General features: G+C 47.7%; 1 protein-coding gene across 1 annotated transcript in view; it reads left to right on the forward strand.

The window, feature by feature from the left end:
* Positions 1 to 17,365, forward strand: part of nab (NGFI-A-binding protein homolog) — a 526,490-nt gene that overhangs the window by 207,925 nt on the left and 301,200 nt on the right. The window contains exon 4 of the mRNA XM_075693896.1: positions 12,615 to 12,877. Coding sequence (XP_075550011.1) covers positions 12,615 to 12,877 — 263 coding nt within the window. The remainder of the gene's footprint in view (positions 1 to 12,614; positions 12,878 to 17,365) is intronic.

A 17,365-nucleotide genomic window follows, 5' to 3' on the forward strand; every position in this document is an offset into this window, starting at 1 on the left:
GAGCTAAGTCACGCAAAAGAGGCCCACATAGAAGTTCCGCGCAGCGTGCTACGGAGCTACGAGCGGCGCACTTGGGTTGAAAATGAGGCGCGGAAGACCAAGTGGGCGACGACGGCGATAACAATTCGATCAGTTCCGCGAACTCTGCCGCTCCTTGGATAGCTTCGGGGTTAGAAAGTCCTGGCATGCTGCGACACGCTTCCTAGCGCACTTTTTTCTCGACGTGAATCGTTCATATAGTCTCTGCGCTTGTGTGTCCCGCAAGCCTTCATTGCGGCGGGATGTGGATTACGTTCATGCCAGGATATGCCTAATAAGTGCTGTCTGCCCAATTGCTGGAACAATTACAAATCGGGGCCGAAAAACTATGTGCTCATTTTTCCGCAAGACGAATGACAGAATATTGGGTGCCAATGCTAAGACAAAGAAGAGAAAAACTGGAACTCTTTCGGAATATCCAGAAACGGCGGAGGAAGTGGCCATCGTCCTCGGCATCGCCACATGCAAAGACACAGCAATCATCTTGAGCGACTCGCAAACGGCATGTAGAAACCTACGAAAAGGCCGAATTTCTGCCGCAGCAGTGAAGATTCTAAAGGAAATAACAAGACGCCAAGAACTACCCGACATCTACGTCGCATGGACCCCAGGCCACGAACACCTGGCAGGAAACGAAGCAGCACATGCTGTCGCCCGAGAGCATACCAGCCGGGATTTCCTGCCGCACGGTCTCCGGAAAGCGACGAGGGTGGAGGACATTCCCATCAACTACGCCGTAATATTGCAACATTACCGACTGGAAAGAAGACAATATCCTCCACCTCATCCAAAATTAAGCAAGGAAGAAGCCACCGCCCTCCGCAGACTACAAACAAATACGTATGTACATGGAATTACCATGCACCGAATGCACCCCACCAAATTCTCATACCTATGCCGGTATTGTGACGTACCAGACACGCTCCCACACATGGTGTTGGTGTGCCCGCACCGCGAGACAAACAGTGAAGATGATGCCGCAGAACCGCTACAAGCGATCGAAGAAACGTGGGAGGCAATGTTAAAGGCACAGAGCCTGGAAGATCAGCGAAGTCTGGTGGACCGGGCCCGGGCTGCAGCATTAGCCAACGGCTTTCTGGACTAAGAGCCGCCCACCTAGGGCGAAGAAAGGACACTTTCTCGCTGTTTCTTACAATAAACGTTCATTCCTCCTCCTCTTCGGAATAAGGCAGCTGTTTCTTTGTAAATAGTTGCGCAAATATGGTTTGTATCTCCATCGTTCAACTCATTTGAGGTGTTGTAGATATGTGGACTGCGGTACTGTATGCAATAATGCCTCGAAAGCGAAACTATTTGTTTATAGCCTAATCTAGACTGGAATAAATACACGTGTCCCGAACGTGAAGAAGGACACACCAGTGAAGTTGTCATGAGATATGTGTCATGGTGCAGTGCTAACATTTTGTTGAACTTTTATGGTCACATAAACGGCAAGCTCTTTGACGCCGATGGTACATCAAGGCAAAGAAGCTATCACTGAAGAAGAGGGCAGCACGGTTACTTTTCAATATAAGCCATGCTCCCTGTCATCATGTAGCCGGCATTCGTTCTCTTTCCTGAGGTTGAGCCATTTCATGTTTTATGGAAGCGCTTTTTAATAAAGCAGCGCGAAAATAGTTTTGCATAAATAAAATATTCTTGGAACACCCTCTATTCTCCTCGGGCCATCTTTCAACTATTCCTAAAAAAATAAAAAACAACTGCGCTCCGGTTAACGTTGCACGTAGGTATGCGATCCCTTAATTCAACCCGTATCCCCGAGCACGCCGCCGCCCCTTGTCGGTGACGTCACTCGCCGAGCGCTCAGGCCTTGTCTAGGAGGTGTTGGTAGGACGCGCGTCATACGCACTCCTGTAGAGCAGGCAGCTTTTGATCAGCAACGCCGCAAGTAGAACCGGCTACGAGCTCGTCTACGCCGTCCCGATGCCCGGTCGAAAGCGCAAGCAGCAACTGCGTAACGAGCATCCGGCAGCCTACCTAGCCGTCGTTTAATAAGCCGTCCGTATTAACCCAGTGTTATACACCAAGGCCCTACGTTTCAGCTTCGCTGCTTAACCATCTGTACGGAGTGCTTGAACGGTGATGTTTTTCTTAATTTCTTTCATTTCGATCTGGCTAACTAAGAAGGAGCCTGTTCGAAGGCGCTGCTTTATTATGCGGATGGGAACGCAGACACGTGGTATTCGCCATATTTCGCAGGGTTTATTTATCACTAGGAAAGAAATAGTACACAATCAGTACGTCGCTTAAAATACCGCAGTTAGATGTCCCTTGGCTGTGCCTACATATGCCTTATTGGCACTTTGATAACTATGATAGTACGTCTCAAGTTACATAATTAATTACAATTGCGTAACTAAATGTCAGTAAAGAAAAAGATTACTTGCAGCTACTCCACTGTACTGGAAACAATATGCACTAGGTTTTCTTCCAGTAACGCCTTGCTCTTTTTAAAAATCTTGGTGCATGATAGGTAATGGGGACACCCTGTATATATTTATTACCTCTGCATGTAAGTGACGATGTTTGCATCCCTAATAAATGGTAGAAATTCTTAGAAGTGCTTTTTATTGAGTCGTTAGCTTTGCTTACTGGAAATAGAAGCGATACTGAGACATACCATTCACGTGCATTTCACACGCCGTTGATAAAAGACGCTGCCGGAGGGGTCTCTAAAGTCTACAGTTTTTTTTTTTTTTTTTGCAGTGTCACAAACGGACGCAAATAATTTTGAAGCGAAGTTTACATACGGCAACATATTCATTCTCTACGCATGGGCTATCCATACCTTTAGAAGTAATTGTTAACTGGCTACCTCATTCTCTTTAAATATATAATAAACTTGGTCCTGTGTATATATCCAAATATGTTGCGTACGTGCACGGTGTTTACAAAGCAAATTTAAAACAATGTTGAAGTGAGAAAATATGGATGAAGCAGCTGCCTCATCCGTATTTCAATACAGATGAGGCCTGTCCGTCAACAATGATGCAGTAAGCTATTAGCCACAACAAAGTTTTATGTGAAAAGGTCGAGGCAAGTGAAAAGAAACCTCAAATGATGTGGGTGACAAAACTCTGGCAATGACACATTAAGTAAGGGGAGGGGGGTAGGCTTTGGTATCGCTATCGAGGAGAATCACATCTTCTCGGTGAACTAATCCTAACGCGTATTTCGTGGAAACGGGTTGCGGCTAATATCGCAAAATGTTTTATATTAGCATAATAATTACGGCTTTTGTTGCCAATGGCATATAGGAGCGTAGCAGACCTTTCAGAGTGTAAATTAGGAACCACCTGGCTTGAGCGTTTCCTCAATCGTAAATGAACTGTGCCGGCCAAAATGTATGTGTATAGTTTGATTAAATAGTGGGAATCTTTTTGTGGATGTGTGGGCGAAGTTACAAGAGCATGAGGTAAGCACAGGCTGCTAAATATTCCTTTTCTTTTTGTGCAAAACCACTGCTTCGCATGCGCTATCAAATTTGGTGAAAAGAGTGTGCATGCATGAACAGCATCACTCAACGTGAATGTTAATTAATGGTGTCTGGGTTAAGTAGGGTCTTTGCTAAAGAATTGCTTAAGCAAGTGATCGAAGGCGTTATGTGCAGGTAATTTTTTTAACTGCGTGGTTTATTAAAGACAGCTAAAATTCCTAAAGCAACTGGTTGAAAAAAGCGGCTTCGCTGGAGGTTCGGCTGTGAGCTTGCAGAGTCGTATAAGATTGATATATCTCCAGTTTCTTATCATCTTGACGGCGACCATTGCGCCAGGCTATATTTCAGGCGCCCCATGTGATCTGCACTTGTCTAGTTACATTCTAACGCGCTGACCGTGTATATATATGTTTCCGAAAACATTCCAGTACTGCGTGTCTGCCTCCAGGGCCACTCGATATTTTGTTTCTCGGACGTATAGGAATGCTGGACATGTAAAATAATTGAATATCGCAACAGCGTATACCATTAATATTAGGTTAATATCCGCGGAGAGGTCCCCTTTCTCGGGAGGTCTCAAGAGCTGGTTCAGCAGCAGCGCGGCGCCATGACCTGCGCCCAGGTTGCGCAAGAGCCCCCCCTCATCCGTGCAGTTCAACCCGCATGGCGCGTGACCAGCGACTGCAGCAGTCGGCGCCGCGACATTTGGCGGCCTTGCGCAACGGTGAGGAAACCGTCGCGCGCACACCTTCTGGCGCGCAGTCACGAAGTGCTCGCTCGGCTGACCTCATTAGGCGGCCCCTGAGCCGCTAATTCAGCCATGCCGCCGAGGCCGGCCACGCCCCCGTCGTCACGGCAACCTCAGGGATGGTCACACGATGCTCCGCACTTACCGGCCATTTTGTTCTCTTGCATATACCGCCAGGCGCAGAAGCACTGTGAAAGCGCCTCTTAGTACAAGCAGACAATTCAATTTAATTCAAACCCGCCATGACATCGTATGTACCCGGGAACGTGGGTCAGAGTCCGGCCGTGGCGGGCGCATTCTGAATCACGCAACGATATGTTCGCGCTTCGGGTGCACATTGAAGAACCACGCGAGTTCAAAATTAAACCGGAACATCACCTCTTGTGCACCTTCAGCTCTTATACCCAATAAATCAGTCCAACGTGGCTTCCGTGCACTAAAGAAATGCAGGATCAGAAGTGAGGCCAATCAATGTGACAGTATGTAGCAGATATAGCTATCGCAGGGAATTGATGTGTGCAGTGGTCACCTCCTGTGGCGTTTACGTGTGCTTTTGTTCCGTGTTTTATCGCTCAGTTCAGCTCCGCGCATATGCACAAAACAGCTCCTGCTTCCCTTGGAATCGCTTAATGTGCCCGTAAGCTTTTGTAGCCACACGAATCTTGCTATGTATATGACATTTAGAGCGATCATATAGACAGCTCGTGTCGTGTTTTTCTGACTCGCCTGTTCCTCTGGCTTACACAGAGAAGAGCGCAACATAACATTGTGTTACAATGATGACGAACCTTGAACAAAGTTGGCAAGTTCTGTTTTGAACATGGGTCACATATGACTCCCGGTTTAAGGTTATGATAGGCGAAACGACTCGGTCCGTCTTTTTGGCTACGCGTTCTGAGGAGAGCAGGCGGCCCTTTGATTTCGGCGATATCTTACGCAGCGATGCGGCACCTGGCTCGTCGAGTGGGCGACTGACGCGATGGACGGGACACGCGGAGGGTCGGCCGAGCGGTGCCTTTGTGCCCCTGCGCGTTTAAAAGCCCTTTGAGACCTAATAAACCGTCTCAGCTATGTCGTATTTTGCGTATGATGTTTTGGTAGGCGGCAGTAGTTTCAGTTCATAGTAACACCTACAAATGGGAGCATTCTCTTTTCATGACGCACCTTATATGAGCCACTTTGTCACTACGGCGTTCTTTTCTTTACACTTTTCTCCTTACTATACATGCTGACAAAGAAATACGGCGGAAGGCTTCTCGTATGCAACTGCCCTGCTTCTGTTGCTTCTGTATCTGATGGAAGCTGTCGCTAAGTTATATAAGATCGGCAATCTCTGCTTGGCGGCTCCAGATGATGTTTATGGTAGCCAGCGCAGCTTGTTCTCCGCCAAGAGCCGAGGTCGCGACGTCTTTGGTGAACAACAAAACCTCTTAGGCACTACTGCCATCTGATCGCCTTGCGCCACTGCATTAATCATCGCTAAGTTGACTTTTGGAACTGGCCTCTTCTCGAGACCATCGGTGTACAGACACAGTGGAGAGACAAAAGCTACGCTCACTAAAATTAAATAAGACAATGGATAGACGTGTTAGACATTTCTTGACTCTCTACATAGAGACACGTCGGCGATTGGAACGCGATAGCTCATGGCGGCCGGCGTGCCACCGGTGAGCGCTGGGTGATCCGTGAGAAAGCCAAATGCGCTCACAAAATATCTCGCTTTCATGTGACACTAGACATGCACGAGCTCGGTATTCTCAACGGCAGTGCAAAGAATGCCTGCAGCCACGCGCTCCAAATATTGATTGCCTTTCAATCGCTTAGCACTGTACTTAAAGCTGAACAAAAGAAATAATCACAAGAATCGGGGAGACTGCTCCGAATAATGTGATCGTCTTTGGCACTTGCCATCGCTTCGCCGACCTTCTTTGTTCCTCGACGCCTGCTTCTTGCGGATACCTCAGGGTTGTCAAGCTTGACTCTGCATTCAAAGCAGCGGCGATGATGCTAGGCCAAGTGTCAGATGGCGCGTCCCCTTGGGAAGAAAACTCGCTCCTTTGTATGGGAGTGATAAGCACCACACCATGTTGCCAAAAAACGTTCCTAGTTCTGTTTTCTTTCGAGCATCCCTTGTCGGCCACCCCTTTGATCACACGGAGGCATACATCGAATGTGCCATGTTTTTGGGAGAACATGACGCCATCGCAAGCTGTAATCAGCTAGATGCACCAAGGCTGATCCAAGTAGGTCGCAAAGCTTCGGGCGAACAGCGGTTCAGAACAGATTGTCACCGACATCGGCAAGCGTGGAGCGACTGAAGCGCGACTGTGTTTGGAGGGAACAAACATTGGGAAAGAAAAAGAAGCGTTCTTTAATTAAACCGAGATGCACTTAGGTTCATTCAACGACAATAAAATTACTAATCAATATTCTGCATGCGTAACTAGCGAAGGAAAGTCTATTTTATTTTTCCATTATCATTAAGTACATTTTTCCAGTGCCCGTCATAAGGGTTGGCGCTGCTATCACTTTCAATGCGATGCAGCTCTAGAAGTGTGTAAAGTTGGCCAGTTACAATGCACTGTTACTCACACGTTGTGCTGTTTCGCTTGTCGACGTTCGTCTGAATTTGCTGACGTGGGTAGCGTCATTGTTTCGTAACCTATTCAGTCAAAAGTAGTGGGTTACGACCGCCAGATAATTTAGTTCTTTTGTGCGTCTGTGCTGGACGACGGGCTTGGCGTTTGGCGATAGGACCAGCACTCGACACCTAAAGCTTTCGTCGACCTCCAAAGAAAGTATGTTCAGTGCAGGGGTGCGATTTGGACACCCGCACGGCTGACCTTTTGCTGCATTGTTTTCTGTGCTGAAAGCTCGAAACGCCCATCAAGTCGAATGGCGGGGCATTTTTAATATACAGCTCTGATGGCAGGCCACCAAAACAAATTTTGCGAACAAAATGACGTCACTCCTCTTTTTAACGGACAGGCGTCGCATTGTTTTTTCTTCCGCCGGAAGTGTTCCCTCGTCACACAGACACCGACCGCCGATGAACCTGTGGAAGCTCATTTGCCTTGGATGCACCGCGTGACCGTGGCCGTTGAGTTATTAGCCGTCTTCTTCTCTTGCTTCCGTCCCCATTGATGCCTACAGCGTGCTCACATCATGCAAGAAATCCGCTGCCGGCAAAGTTCACATGGCGCAAACACCTGCGAAACCTGAAGCAACACGAGCGCTAATTTGACGCTAAACATACTGAGGAAAACCATCGATATGTCAAATTTTCACACACACGTGCATCAAACGTTTTATCAGAATTTTTTTACTTTGTTCATGTTGCTCATCTCTTGCTATCCACTAGGTGTAGATTTATCTTGGTCACTATATTGCCACATCCTATATGGTCGCCGCGGGTATGTGCCAGGCGATGAGGACGACGCTGAAGTAGCGCGCGAGTGGAAAAACAGAGACGACAACGACGTCGCGTTGACTACTCTGATAAGGTGCTTCCATACGTCCTCTACGCCGGCTTTCCCGTCTTCTGCTAGGCTGCGACAATATATTGATTTGATATCGCACGGTTACTTTCAGTATCTCACTTAGAACTACGCGTTCATGACCACAAAGGCTCCAAATAAATGAAGCGATGAAGAAGAGGAAAAACGAGACAGCAGCTTGCAAAAATTGTTCCCTATCGTGGCGTATATTCAACCGAAACCACTGTGAACACCGGCACCTTAATGTTGCTTTCATCCGTTGGTTTTAATGCGCTCGCTCACTGTGGGCGAATGGGTTGTAGCATAGAGTTTCATATTAGTATACCTAGAGGGAAATCTGGCGCTGCGATCGTTCAACCATCATGGGAATGATGGGAAGTGCAGGCTTCGGATTGGCGTTCTGTTGACTGGCGAACCAATCTACAAGTTTTTTTTTTTCAGTTTTGGTTTCGCTTCAAGCTCAACTGCTATGACCTGCAGTGGGACAGTGCAACGCAAAGCTCTCTGCCTTTGTTATGTTGCTCGAAGTGGCGATAGCGCGCTGGGCCAGCGACTGAGACGATGTTTGTGTCGCGGTGTGGTGTCGAAGTCCTGACGAGAAAGCGACGGCATCGTAAACATCGAAAGAACATGTTTTGAGCCTTTGGACTTTGGTTTGTTAAGTGTGTTAGGTTGACGCTGTAGCGTTACGTGCTTTATGAAACTTCAGAATAGGGAAAAGAAGGCACTACTGATACAAGACATATACAGTTGTACTTCTAGTGGCTTGACAATCAAATTTTATTGACGGCTTCATCATGCATTGCTGGTTTATGTGCTCATTGAAATGCGTGTTTTAGGTCTCTGAGAACACAAACTTACTTGTGGTAGGACAGGTTGCTGCTTCCTGGCTGTAGTCTAGGGTCGCAAAATGGGTAATTTCAAAGCCACGCCATAACGCTTCGGAAGCGGTACCTCAATATAAAGTATGATGAAGCATACTCGTATGAGGCCACTAGCGTCCTAGCTAGCACTGCAGCAGATGTGCTTAAACGTACTTGAAGACGTTCAGCAATCGTGACAGCTGACGCAGCCTTTCGAAAGAGCAAGAGAGTTCGCAAGTGCCTGTCGTCTGCGAGAAATGTCTCGCGTTTGCAGCGAGCAGGTGTCGTAGCAGACCACACTTGCAGCATTCCGCTCAAGGGCGCAAAACTTTCTCACAATACAACATTTTTATTTCCAATAATACTTGACGAGTATTTTTATATAAGTAAATGCATGGTTGTTATAGCTGTTGCAAAAATAAATAAATAATTATTCTCTGGCGTTGAATCGGGAACATAATCGCACAAGAATGCATACCCTGGTGTGTCCTGGTGATAAACCATAGTAAACCATGCTTCCATCTCACAGTCATAAAAAGTTTATGTAGCGTGTTGTACATTATATGACATACTGCAGAAATAAAATTAGTTTTTATGCGATAATATTTGAGTATAGCTTCGTTTAATGCGCCGCAAGCAAACGCCACTAGTCTAAAGATCGAAGTCAATCCGAAGCCTGTACTTCCCATCATTCCCATGTAGGTTGAGGCAACGCTCATGAGAACCCCCGTAGACACTAGCGCCACATTTCCCTTTAGGGTATTATTAGAAACTCTATGGGTTGTAGGTTTCTCGGCTTAGGCGAGGGATTCCAAGAAAACGGTGACAGTAAGAATTTGAGAGCGAGTGCGGAAACTTCGTTTTGAATCGGAACGATTCGCGTGCGGCGGCTTCCTTATGTCCGCTGTACTGGCCAGAGTCGGTCTTCCAGGCTCGAGCTGAGCAGCGCGGCCTGCCATCGCGCGCGCCATCTGTCGATGGCGGTCTCGCTCTCATTGTCGTGTATTAGACCCTGGCATTCCCATAAACCCGCCGTGGTTGCTCAGTGGCTATGGTGTTGGGCTGCTGAGCACGAGGTCGCGGGATCGAATCCCGGCCACGGCGGCCGCATTTAGATGGGGGCGAAATGCGAAAACACCCGTGTGCTTAGATTTAGGTGCACGTTAAAGAACCCCAGGTGGTCAAAATTTCTGGAGTCCCCCACTACGGCGAGCCTCATAATCAGAAAGTGGTTTTGGCACGTAAAACCCCAAATATTATTATTATTCCCATAGCATGTGTTCTAGCGTGGCTCTGGTGCCACACACTTTGCTTCTATCTGTTGTGTACATGTCTCGATAAATAGCATGCATCAGTGTCGGACTCTTGTATGATTTGCTTTGTAGTGGTCATCACCGGACAGCTTGCGCTCTACTCAGTTTAGGATGGGGTGGTGGATAAGGTTCTTTGCATCTTGTAATGGTTGGTGATATCGTTGAAGCTGGTTATTTTGTCTTCCCATTCCCATACTTCGGAGGGCCCTTCGAGGGGTCTACGTTCGTCGTAGCTCGGAAAGCGAGTCCTCGAGATACGTTGTGTGACGCCGCGTTAGGTTTTGAATTTGAGAGCATTAAATATTTATAACATTTACAGTGTAATTACTTATATTACATTTACATTGTAATTAGAAATTAGGTGATAGTAAGCAAGAAAATTGTAGTTTTTTAATATAAGTCGTGGCTTTATCTTCTTTGGAACGTACAAAACTTCCTTTCTCTACGGCATATTAATGAATAATGTGGAATTCGAAATAGATGGACGCACTTTCGCACTCTCATGCTTACTGTGTCTAAGTACGTTTGATTTATTTAGTTCAAAAGTAAATGACCTTCTGGGAGCTTATGAGTTCATTGGCGATATGCTGATCCCGGTTTATTTCTTCGAGGTGGTCCATCATTTTACCTTACGAATACAATTTTATTCATAAAACCTTGGTGCATCACGATTTTTTGTTTCTTTTGTTTGTTACCAAGGGGAGATTACTTCGTTGTCAGCGTATTAAGTCTCGAAAAGTTGTCTAAAACTGTCATATTTTCTCTTTTTGTCAATAAGCAGAACGACGTCCAATCAGATACCTGCTCAATCAATCAGCAAATATATCATTACATATGACTTTTAGAATATGCAGTTTCCTTACACCATTCTTGAGATTGATTGTTTGTCAATATTTCAGCCACCGCGGATGACGCAGTTGCTGTGTTGAAGGTTTCTTGTTATTCCGGCTCGTTGATTTTTTTTGAAGGTGCCGACTCAGGATTAATCAATTGTGAGGCCGGTATTTCGTCTATAACTAATCTCATGAGTGAAATGATGAGGTGACATTTGAGCGGATCTTTTGTTTTTCTTTTTTCCGTACAGTGCAGCTATATGGATCACTTAGCTGCGGTGAATTCTGTGAAGTGCTATGTCAAAAAAGAAAAAGGCTATGTGGTGTCATTGTTGCGACATCATTGTCGGCATTGACGCCGTTGATACTTTTGACTTTGATTTTCATCAACCACCATGTCGTGGCCGCATATTCCGTTGATGGCATACGTGGCATGGTGGAGGCTTATCTTTGTCATTGTGGTGCTTACTGTTTATGTCGCGCCGACGTTGTTGTCTGGTGCATGGCATCTAGGAATTACATGAGAACATGTCGCAATCTTGCCAAGAACAATTTTTGTGCCATCAGGATAGCATCGTCCTCCTCCGCTACAGTTTCGATTGGTGCATGCCCTGTGAAATACACTATGCTCAGACAGCTCCACTTACGAAGTCCTCGAGGAGCGCCGAACCGAGCACTTCTTGCTCAGGGCTGTTGCTGTGCGACAACTATACAGTTAGGGCGCGCAATTCTCAAATGTACAGTCGACTAAAAAAGTTTACGTACCATGGGATCTCAGAAAACGTCGACTTTCCGAGCTGTCTGCAATAGTAGCCAGTAAAACCGAGCATCACAATGTTGTTCACGTATAATAGTATAAGGTATAAATGCCACTACTAGGTTGCGTTGTGAGGCTGCTCAGAAATTGGGCGTTTTGTGAGATCCCGTGGTCCGTAAACTTTCTTGCTGGACGGTACACTAATGCATGCAATCCAACCCACATGAGTACATTGATATGGGCTGGAACTTGGTATGCCAGTGGTGACGATTGTGTCTATAGGGGGGGGGGGGGGGGTGCGGAGGGGACCTTCTTTTCATTGGTCTACAAGTCATGGCGATAGTGAAACTGGAGATGACGAGCTCGCCTGTCGAAGACAGAAAAGGAAAGAAAAAATAGACAATTAGAGAGGGAGAGAACGAAAGAAAAATAAAGAAACAAAAACCGTCCATGATCACAACGGTCATCGTCAAGGGAACGAATCGACGGAGACGGCTAAACCCAGTTTGAAGCACTTAAGCGCTATCGCAGTAAAAAGCTTTAGAGTACCCAGTAAAATCTGTCGAACAGTATACAGTTACACCATGCGTAAAGTTCATTTCGCTACAGAGCTACTTTTTTTTTGACTGAAACCACCGAAGATGCACTCAAACGGATGCCACAGCGCATAACCTAGGTATTTCGGTACCTCGAGTAATGGCTTTGGCCATCTTTGATTCGGGCGACGAAATGTATCAATCTCGTAATGTCGGGGACGGCAATGGGAGAACTGCAGCGCCCGTTAACCAGCTCGAGGTCAGACGGACAGGCTGTGGCGAGAGAGCTTTTATTCGCCTTGGCGGCTCCTTGTGCTTCTCTGCCAGCGTTATCCGCACAGCGCTGTGCCGTGTCGCGGTGTGTGCCTCTCGTTGTGTCTGTGTGCGTGTTTGCCGGCCGTGCATTGTCGGGCACTGCGTGACGCTTGACGTCCTCTCGGGCACGAGCGGATTCCTTTCAATCTGCGTCTCGCGGTGGGCCCACACGCGCCGTTTGTGACGCAAGTGCAGAAGAAATGCGCCGTTCGTCGCATGGTAAGCCTGAGAAAAGTGTGCTCGTCGTTTCGTGCAGCCATGTTCCAGACTCCGCTGGTGCCGTCGCTGGGCCCTCCGCCCCCGGGCCACCACCCGGCGGGTCCTCCGCCCCACCTGCAGCAGCAGCACGGCGTATCCCCGGTGGCGCGCCCCATGGGCCTGGCGCCCCCGCTGCGGCCGCCCGTCAGCGCCTCGCCGGGCCTCAAGGAGCCGCCGCCGCCCAGGATTCACCACGCGCCGCCGCCACCACCGCCACCGCCACCGCCGCCGGTGTCGGCGCCACAGCCGCCTTTCGGCCAGGTGCGTTCCCTCTCGCGGGGAGGCGGGCCGCTCGCGAAGACGGGTGACGTCTCGCGCGCGTGCTGGTGCCGTCGCTGCTTATATTGCCACGTGACTTGAAAGGGCATGCTCGTTGAGCTATCTGGTTCCTACGGCGTTGAGACCTGGCTACCGAGCGCGGTGGGCATAGAGTTTCCTACAAAAATGGGCGGTGGGTAGGACGCGCACCTTCTTGCCTGTTCTCGCACTGTGCCCACCACTAATTCATTGTGCCCCTTGCCCAGAAAAAGCAGCGCCTCGATGCTCAACGAGTGTTGTACGGAAGGAAGGAAGGGAAAAATAAAGGGACACAAAGGCAGATGCTCGCGCATAGAAAATAGGGAGGGCTACGGGAAAGACAAAATTACAGCAGTAGTGAAGCGTGACGTGCACAGTCTCAAAAAAGCGCATTAGCTGCAAATAGGAGCGCACACATGAAAAATGAACGAATGAAACATGAATACGAACTTTAAAAACGCCTTAGCAGCGAAACGCAAAGAACGCACCAGCTGGCCGAAGAGCTTGCGCTAAATAACAAATATCACGAACGCGCAAAATATGGTTTCATGTGCACGACGCGAGCTGTACAATGCACAGGAAATGAACTCTGAATTATGTCAGAACAGCAGAATACTTATCGCACGTTTCATTTATCTTTTTTTGGAGTCGAGCCATAGCTAGGACACTCTCTAATGCAACCAAGGCCATGGATAAAATGGGGCATGATGCCTGGTATACTTTTTGCGGCACGGATATTGTTCACCATCACGAAGCTTTAGAGAATCTTTGATGACATGGTACACCTTGTAGAGGAGCCGGAAGGTTTAACCTAATATGTTTTGATAGGTGTGAGTTGACTTGGGCTTGACTATGGTCGCCAGAACGCCAAAGTGAAGCTAGACGATAGATATCAATTTATTCTGGACGCGTTCCGCGCCAGATTTATTTATTTGCACGTTCCGCCCCAAACTACAAAGGCATACCCAAGTAGTGGAAGGCGCACAGCAGAATAAAATTTTAGAAAGGGGACAGGGGAGTTTGAGCCGTGCGATACGCGACAAACAATTCCAAGAGGGCGAAGGGCACGTTGTTTCGCATATTTAGCGTGTGAAGAGGAGCTGAGCGTTCCGTGCACAACAAAGGAAATCGAAGGTTGCTAAAACGAGCTGCTATCACTCGACAAGGCGCAGGCGAAACGAAAATTAACAGAAGATTAGTGAGCTAGTACAATGAGAAATACATGTATTATATATATATATATTTATATATATATATATATATATATATATATATATATATATATATATATATATATATATATATATATATATATATATATATATATATATATATATATATATATATATATGTGTGTGTGTTTACGCGAAAGACGCGTCAGAAAGGCGATCAACTGTTTACAGGTTATATTTACAGCAGCGGTTGCAGCGCTGACCGGTTCGATTCATAGGACGAGCCTAGTTCGTCCTTCCTCCTCTTTTCTCGAGTGATGGCGCCCACGCACCTCGTTCACGCAATCAAATACGACACGCGTGCAGCATAATCCCTGGCGGCAGAAACAACGTCCCGGAGCGACTAAATGTCATCACTGGGACGGTGATACTGCTTCAGTCGTGTAACGTGCACGATATCAGTGGACTGGGAAGCAGATGGGGCGATCTCGTAGGCGACGGGAGCCACGGCACGAAGCACTCGGTGTGGGCCTGTGTAACGAGAGAGCAGTTTTTCTGACAGGCCGACCTGGCTCGACGGAGACCGCAGAAGCACCAACGAACCAGGCAGGAAGTGCACGACTCGGTGTCGCCGGTCGTACAAACGCCTTTGTGCTCCTGGGACTTGCGCCCCAGAAGGACTGGTGGACTCAAGGCTTGATCGAGAAATTATGGAAGCGGCACACATGCGCAGACTCGGCCTAGACACGTGTGTAAGTGAGCTTTCGGTGGCGCTCCTAGATAAACACTGTATTTGATTAACCATGCAGTGATAGTTGTTTTTTGCCCCTTGGCACTTTCCATAGCCACCTAGGGTGCTTTCTGCTACGTGTGTTTCATCTTGTTATTCAGCAAGGCACGCTGCGCGCAGGTGCGACCATTTGCTGCTACGTGCTTCATGGTAATAAACCTCAGTTGCTAGTTGCCGCTCGTCCAGTCAACGTCTTCGTCTTACGTCCCGTCTGAAGTCGCAATCGTTTTTCCTCTTTAAGCTTGCTATCGTCTGTGAAAAGCACTCACTGAATGTCTTCTCGTAGCAGGCCGCACAGGAAGCGGTCCCGAATTGACCCGTCAAGGGCGCTTCCAAACTCGCACGTTCGCGACAGTTTACGAAGCTCGGCAACCTAACTAGATAAGAACTCGCCTTCCCGTTGACACCTCCCGTGAAACTTGGCCTGCTCTCCAATGACGGACGGCTTCGAAGACCGGTGGTCGCTCAAAACTTTCTTCAGGTCTTGGAAACTTTTTGTAGAAGACAGTTCTGGAGCTATTAATAACTTCAACATTCCGTAAGTCTTTGGGTCAATCGTGCTCAAGAAGGCGTGTACCTTGTCGCTGTCGGGTATACTCGGTTGATAGTCCAGAATGGCGTAAGCCGAGGAGCGACGTAAGCCGCTCCTTGTACTTTCTCTCCGGCATCGTCTTTAGCCTAAATGGCGTGCGATTTGTGTTGGATGACATAACCTTTTTTTTTCAACCAAAATGCAAAATCTTGAACCAGTTTCCGCTGCTTGGTTTATTGACATAATGTCATTCCCGACATTTCGTTTGTGCAACTGAAAGCTGACTTGACATTGAATTTACTCCGCGTGACTACGCACGTTTAGATCGAGAATTTCTCGTAGGTATGGGGCTACCCTTCAGTTTGGTGTGAAGTCCACCTAGATCGGCCGTCGTTACTGACACCCGCTTATCGGCGACTCATTCATCTGGGCGACTTTAACACTCCGGACGTTCTTTTATTTTCATATCGCCGCTGTTAAGCGGCGATATCTCTTGTTTCTTCTGGACTCGCGCCAGTGGTGCTACTAGCCTGAAAGCACCATTAAACGTAGGCTTGCCGACCTTGTCTATAGAATATTGAATTACTGATGGCATTTCTGTCCACAAAATAATGTTTCTTACACTAGCTTGTACCGTCTCCATGGGGCGTGTTCAAATGAAAATGTTTCTTTAATCCATGCTGACAATTTTTCTAATATTTTTACAATTAGTGGTAATTCCATCTTACGTACACTGGAACTGGATTAATGGTGGGCGAAGTGGAAAAACATGCTCGCCTTGCACCGTGCACCTCGCTGCAGCGATCCCGTGGAGCCACGACCATGCCGGAGCCCTGGATTGTGTGGGACGCAAGGGACAGGGCGGTTAGCCAAGTACCGGCTGGCTACCCTGTGCTGGGGAAAGGAGTAAAGGGAATAAAAGGAGAAAGAAGAAGAAAAAAGCTGAAAAAAGTTCACACAGTAACGCGATGCTACGCGTTACAACATTAAAAGGCGGTCGCACAGCTCGCATGCCCTTAAAAGCATAAGCTGAAGCCTTTAAGACCTTGAGTGCCGAAACGCGTCTGGACCAGTGTCCTAGAACTTTTTCTTCTGTGAAGGGGCGATTGTCCAGTTTTTCGAGCGCGGTCACGAGCACTTTTGTTTGCACATTGCAACAGGGACAGCCACAGAGGGGGTGCTCGATCGTCTCCTCGCAGCCGCAGGTGTCGCAAGTAGGGTTGTCGGCCACTACAATCCGAAAGGAATAGGAGTTCTTGAATGCCACGCCGAGCCACAGGCGGCACAGAAGGGTTGCTTCCGCTCGTGGTAACCCTGGTGGAAGGCGGAGTTGCAGACGTGGATCCAATCTGTGGAGACGTGCGTTCGTGAATTCAGTTGTGTTCCACAGATTCTGCATAAGCTCGCGTGCGAGGAAGCGAAGACTTGTGGCTGCATCTGCTCTTGACAGTGGTATATTGGTACAATATGGGCACCATCGTCGGCAGATCGGGCAGCGCCATACGCACTGTGGTTTCCCGAAATTCCGCTGCGACCTGCTATCCACTGGTAGATGATAGTGTACCTTTTGTCGATTGCGTGACGGTGGAGTAGTCTGATGTCTGCGACCCTGCATTGTAGCTTCACTCATAACCCACTCTACCGTTTCAGGAGGGTACAACACACGATTAAACATGCACTGGTCCGTGAGTTGGGCTAAGGCGTAAAGATAAGGTTTTAACGCTTGGTTCTGACATAAAGTAGGAAACAAATTCTTTGATTTGTGACAAAGGGGGATATTATGACATAAAACACACGGACAAGAAGGTCCGATTGCCATTGTACTCACGTCGTCGTAGTCACACTCTGGTTGTTATACCATCGACAGCATTGAATTATCGCCATCTCATTGCGTAACGCCCTCGTCGCCTTTGTCGTTTTACCTACGTCATTCCTTCTTCGTCAATCTGTCGTCTTCA

The sequence above is a fragment of the Dermacentor variabilis genome, chromosome 5, assembly GCF_050947875.1.
Source record: "Dermacentor variabilis isolate Ectoservices chromosome 5, ASM5094787v1, whole genome shotgun sequence".
In the NCBI taxonomy this organism is placed as follows: domain Eukaryota; kingdom Metazoa; phylum Arthropoda; class Arachnida; order Ixodida; family Ixodidae; genus Dermacentor; species Dermacentor variabilis.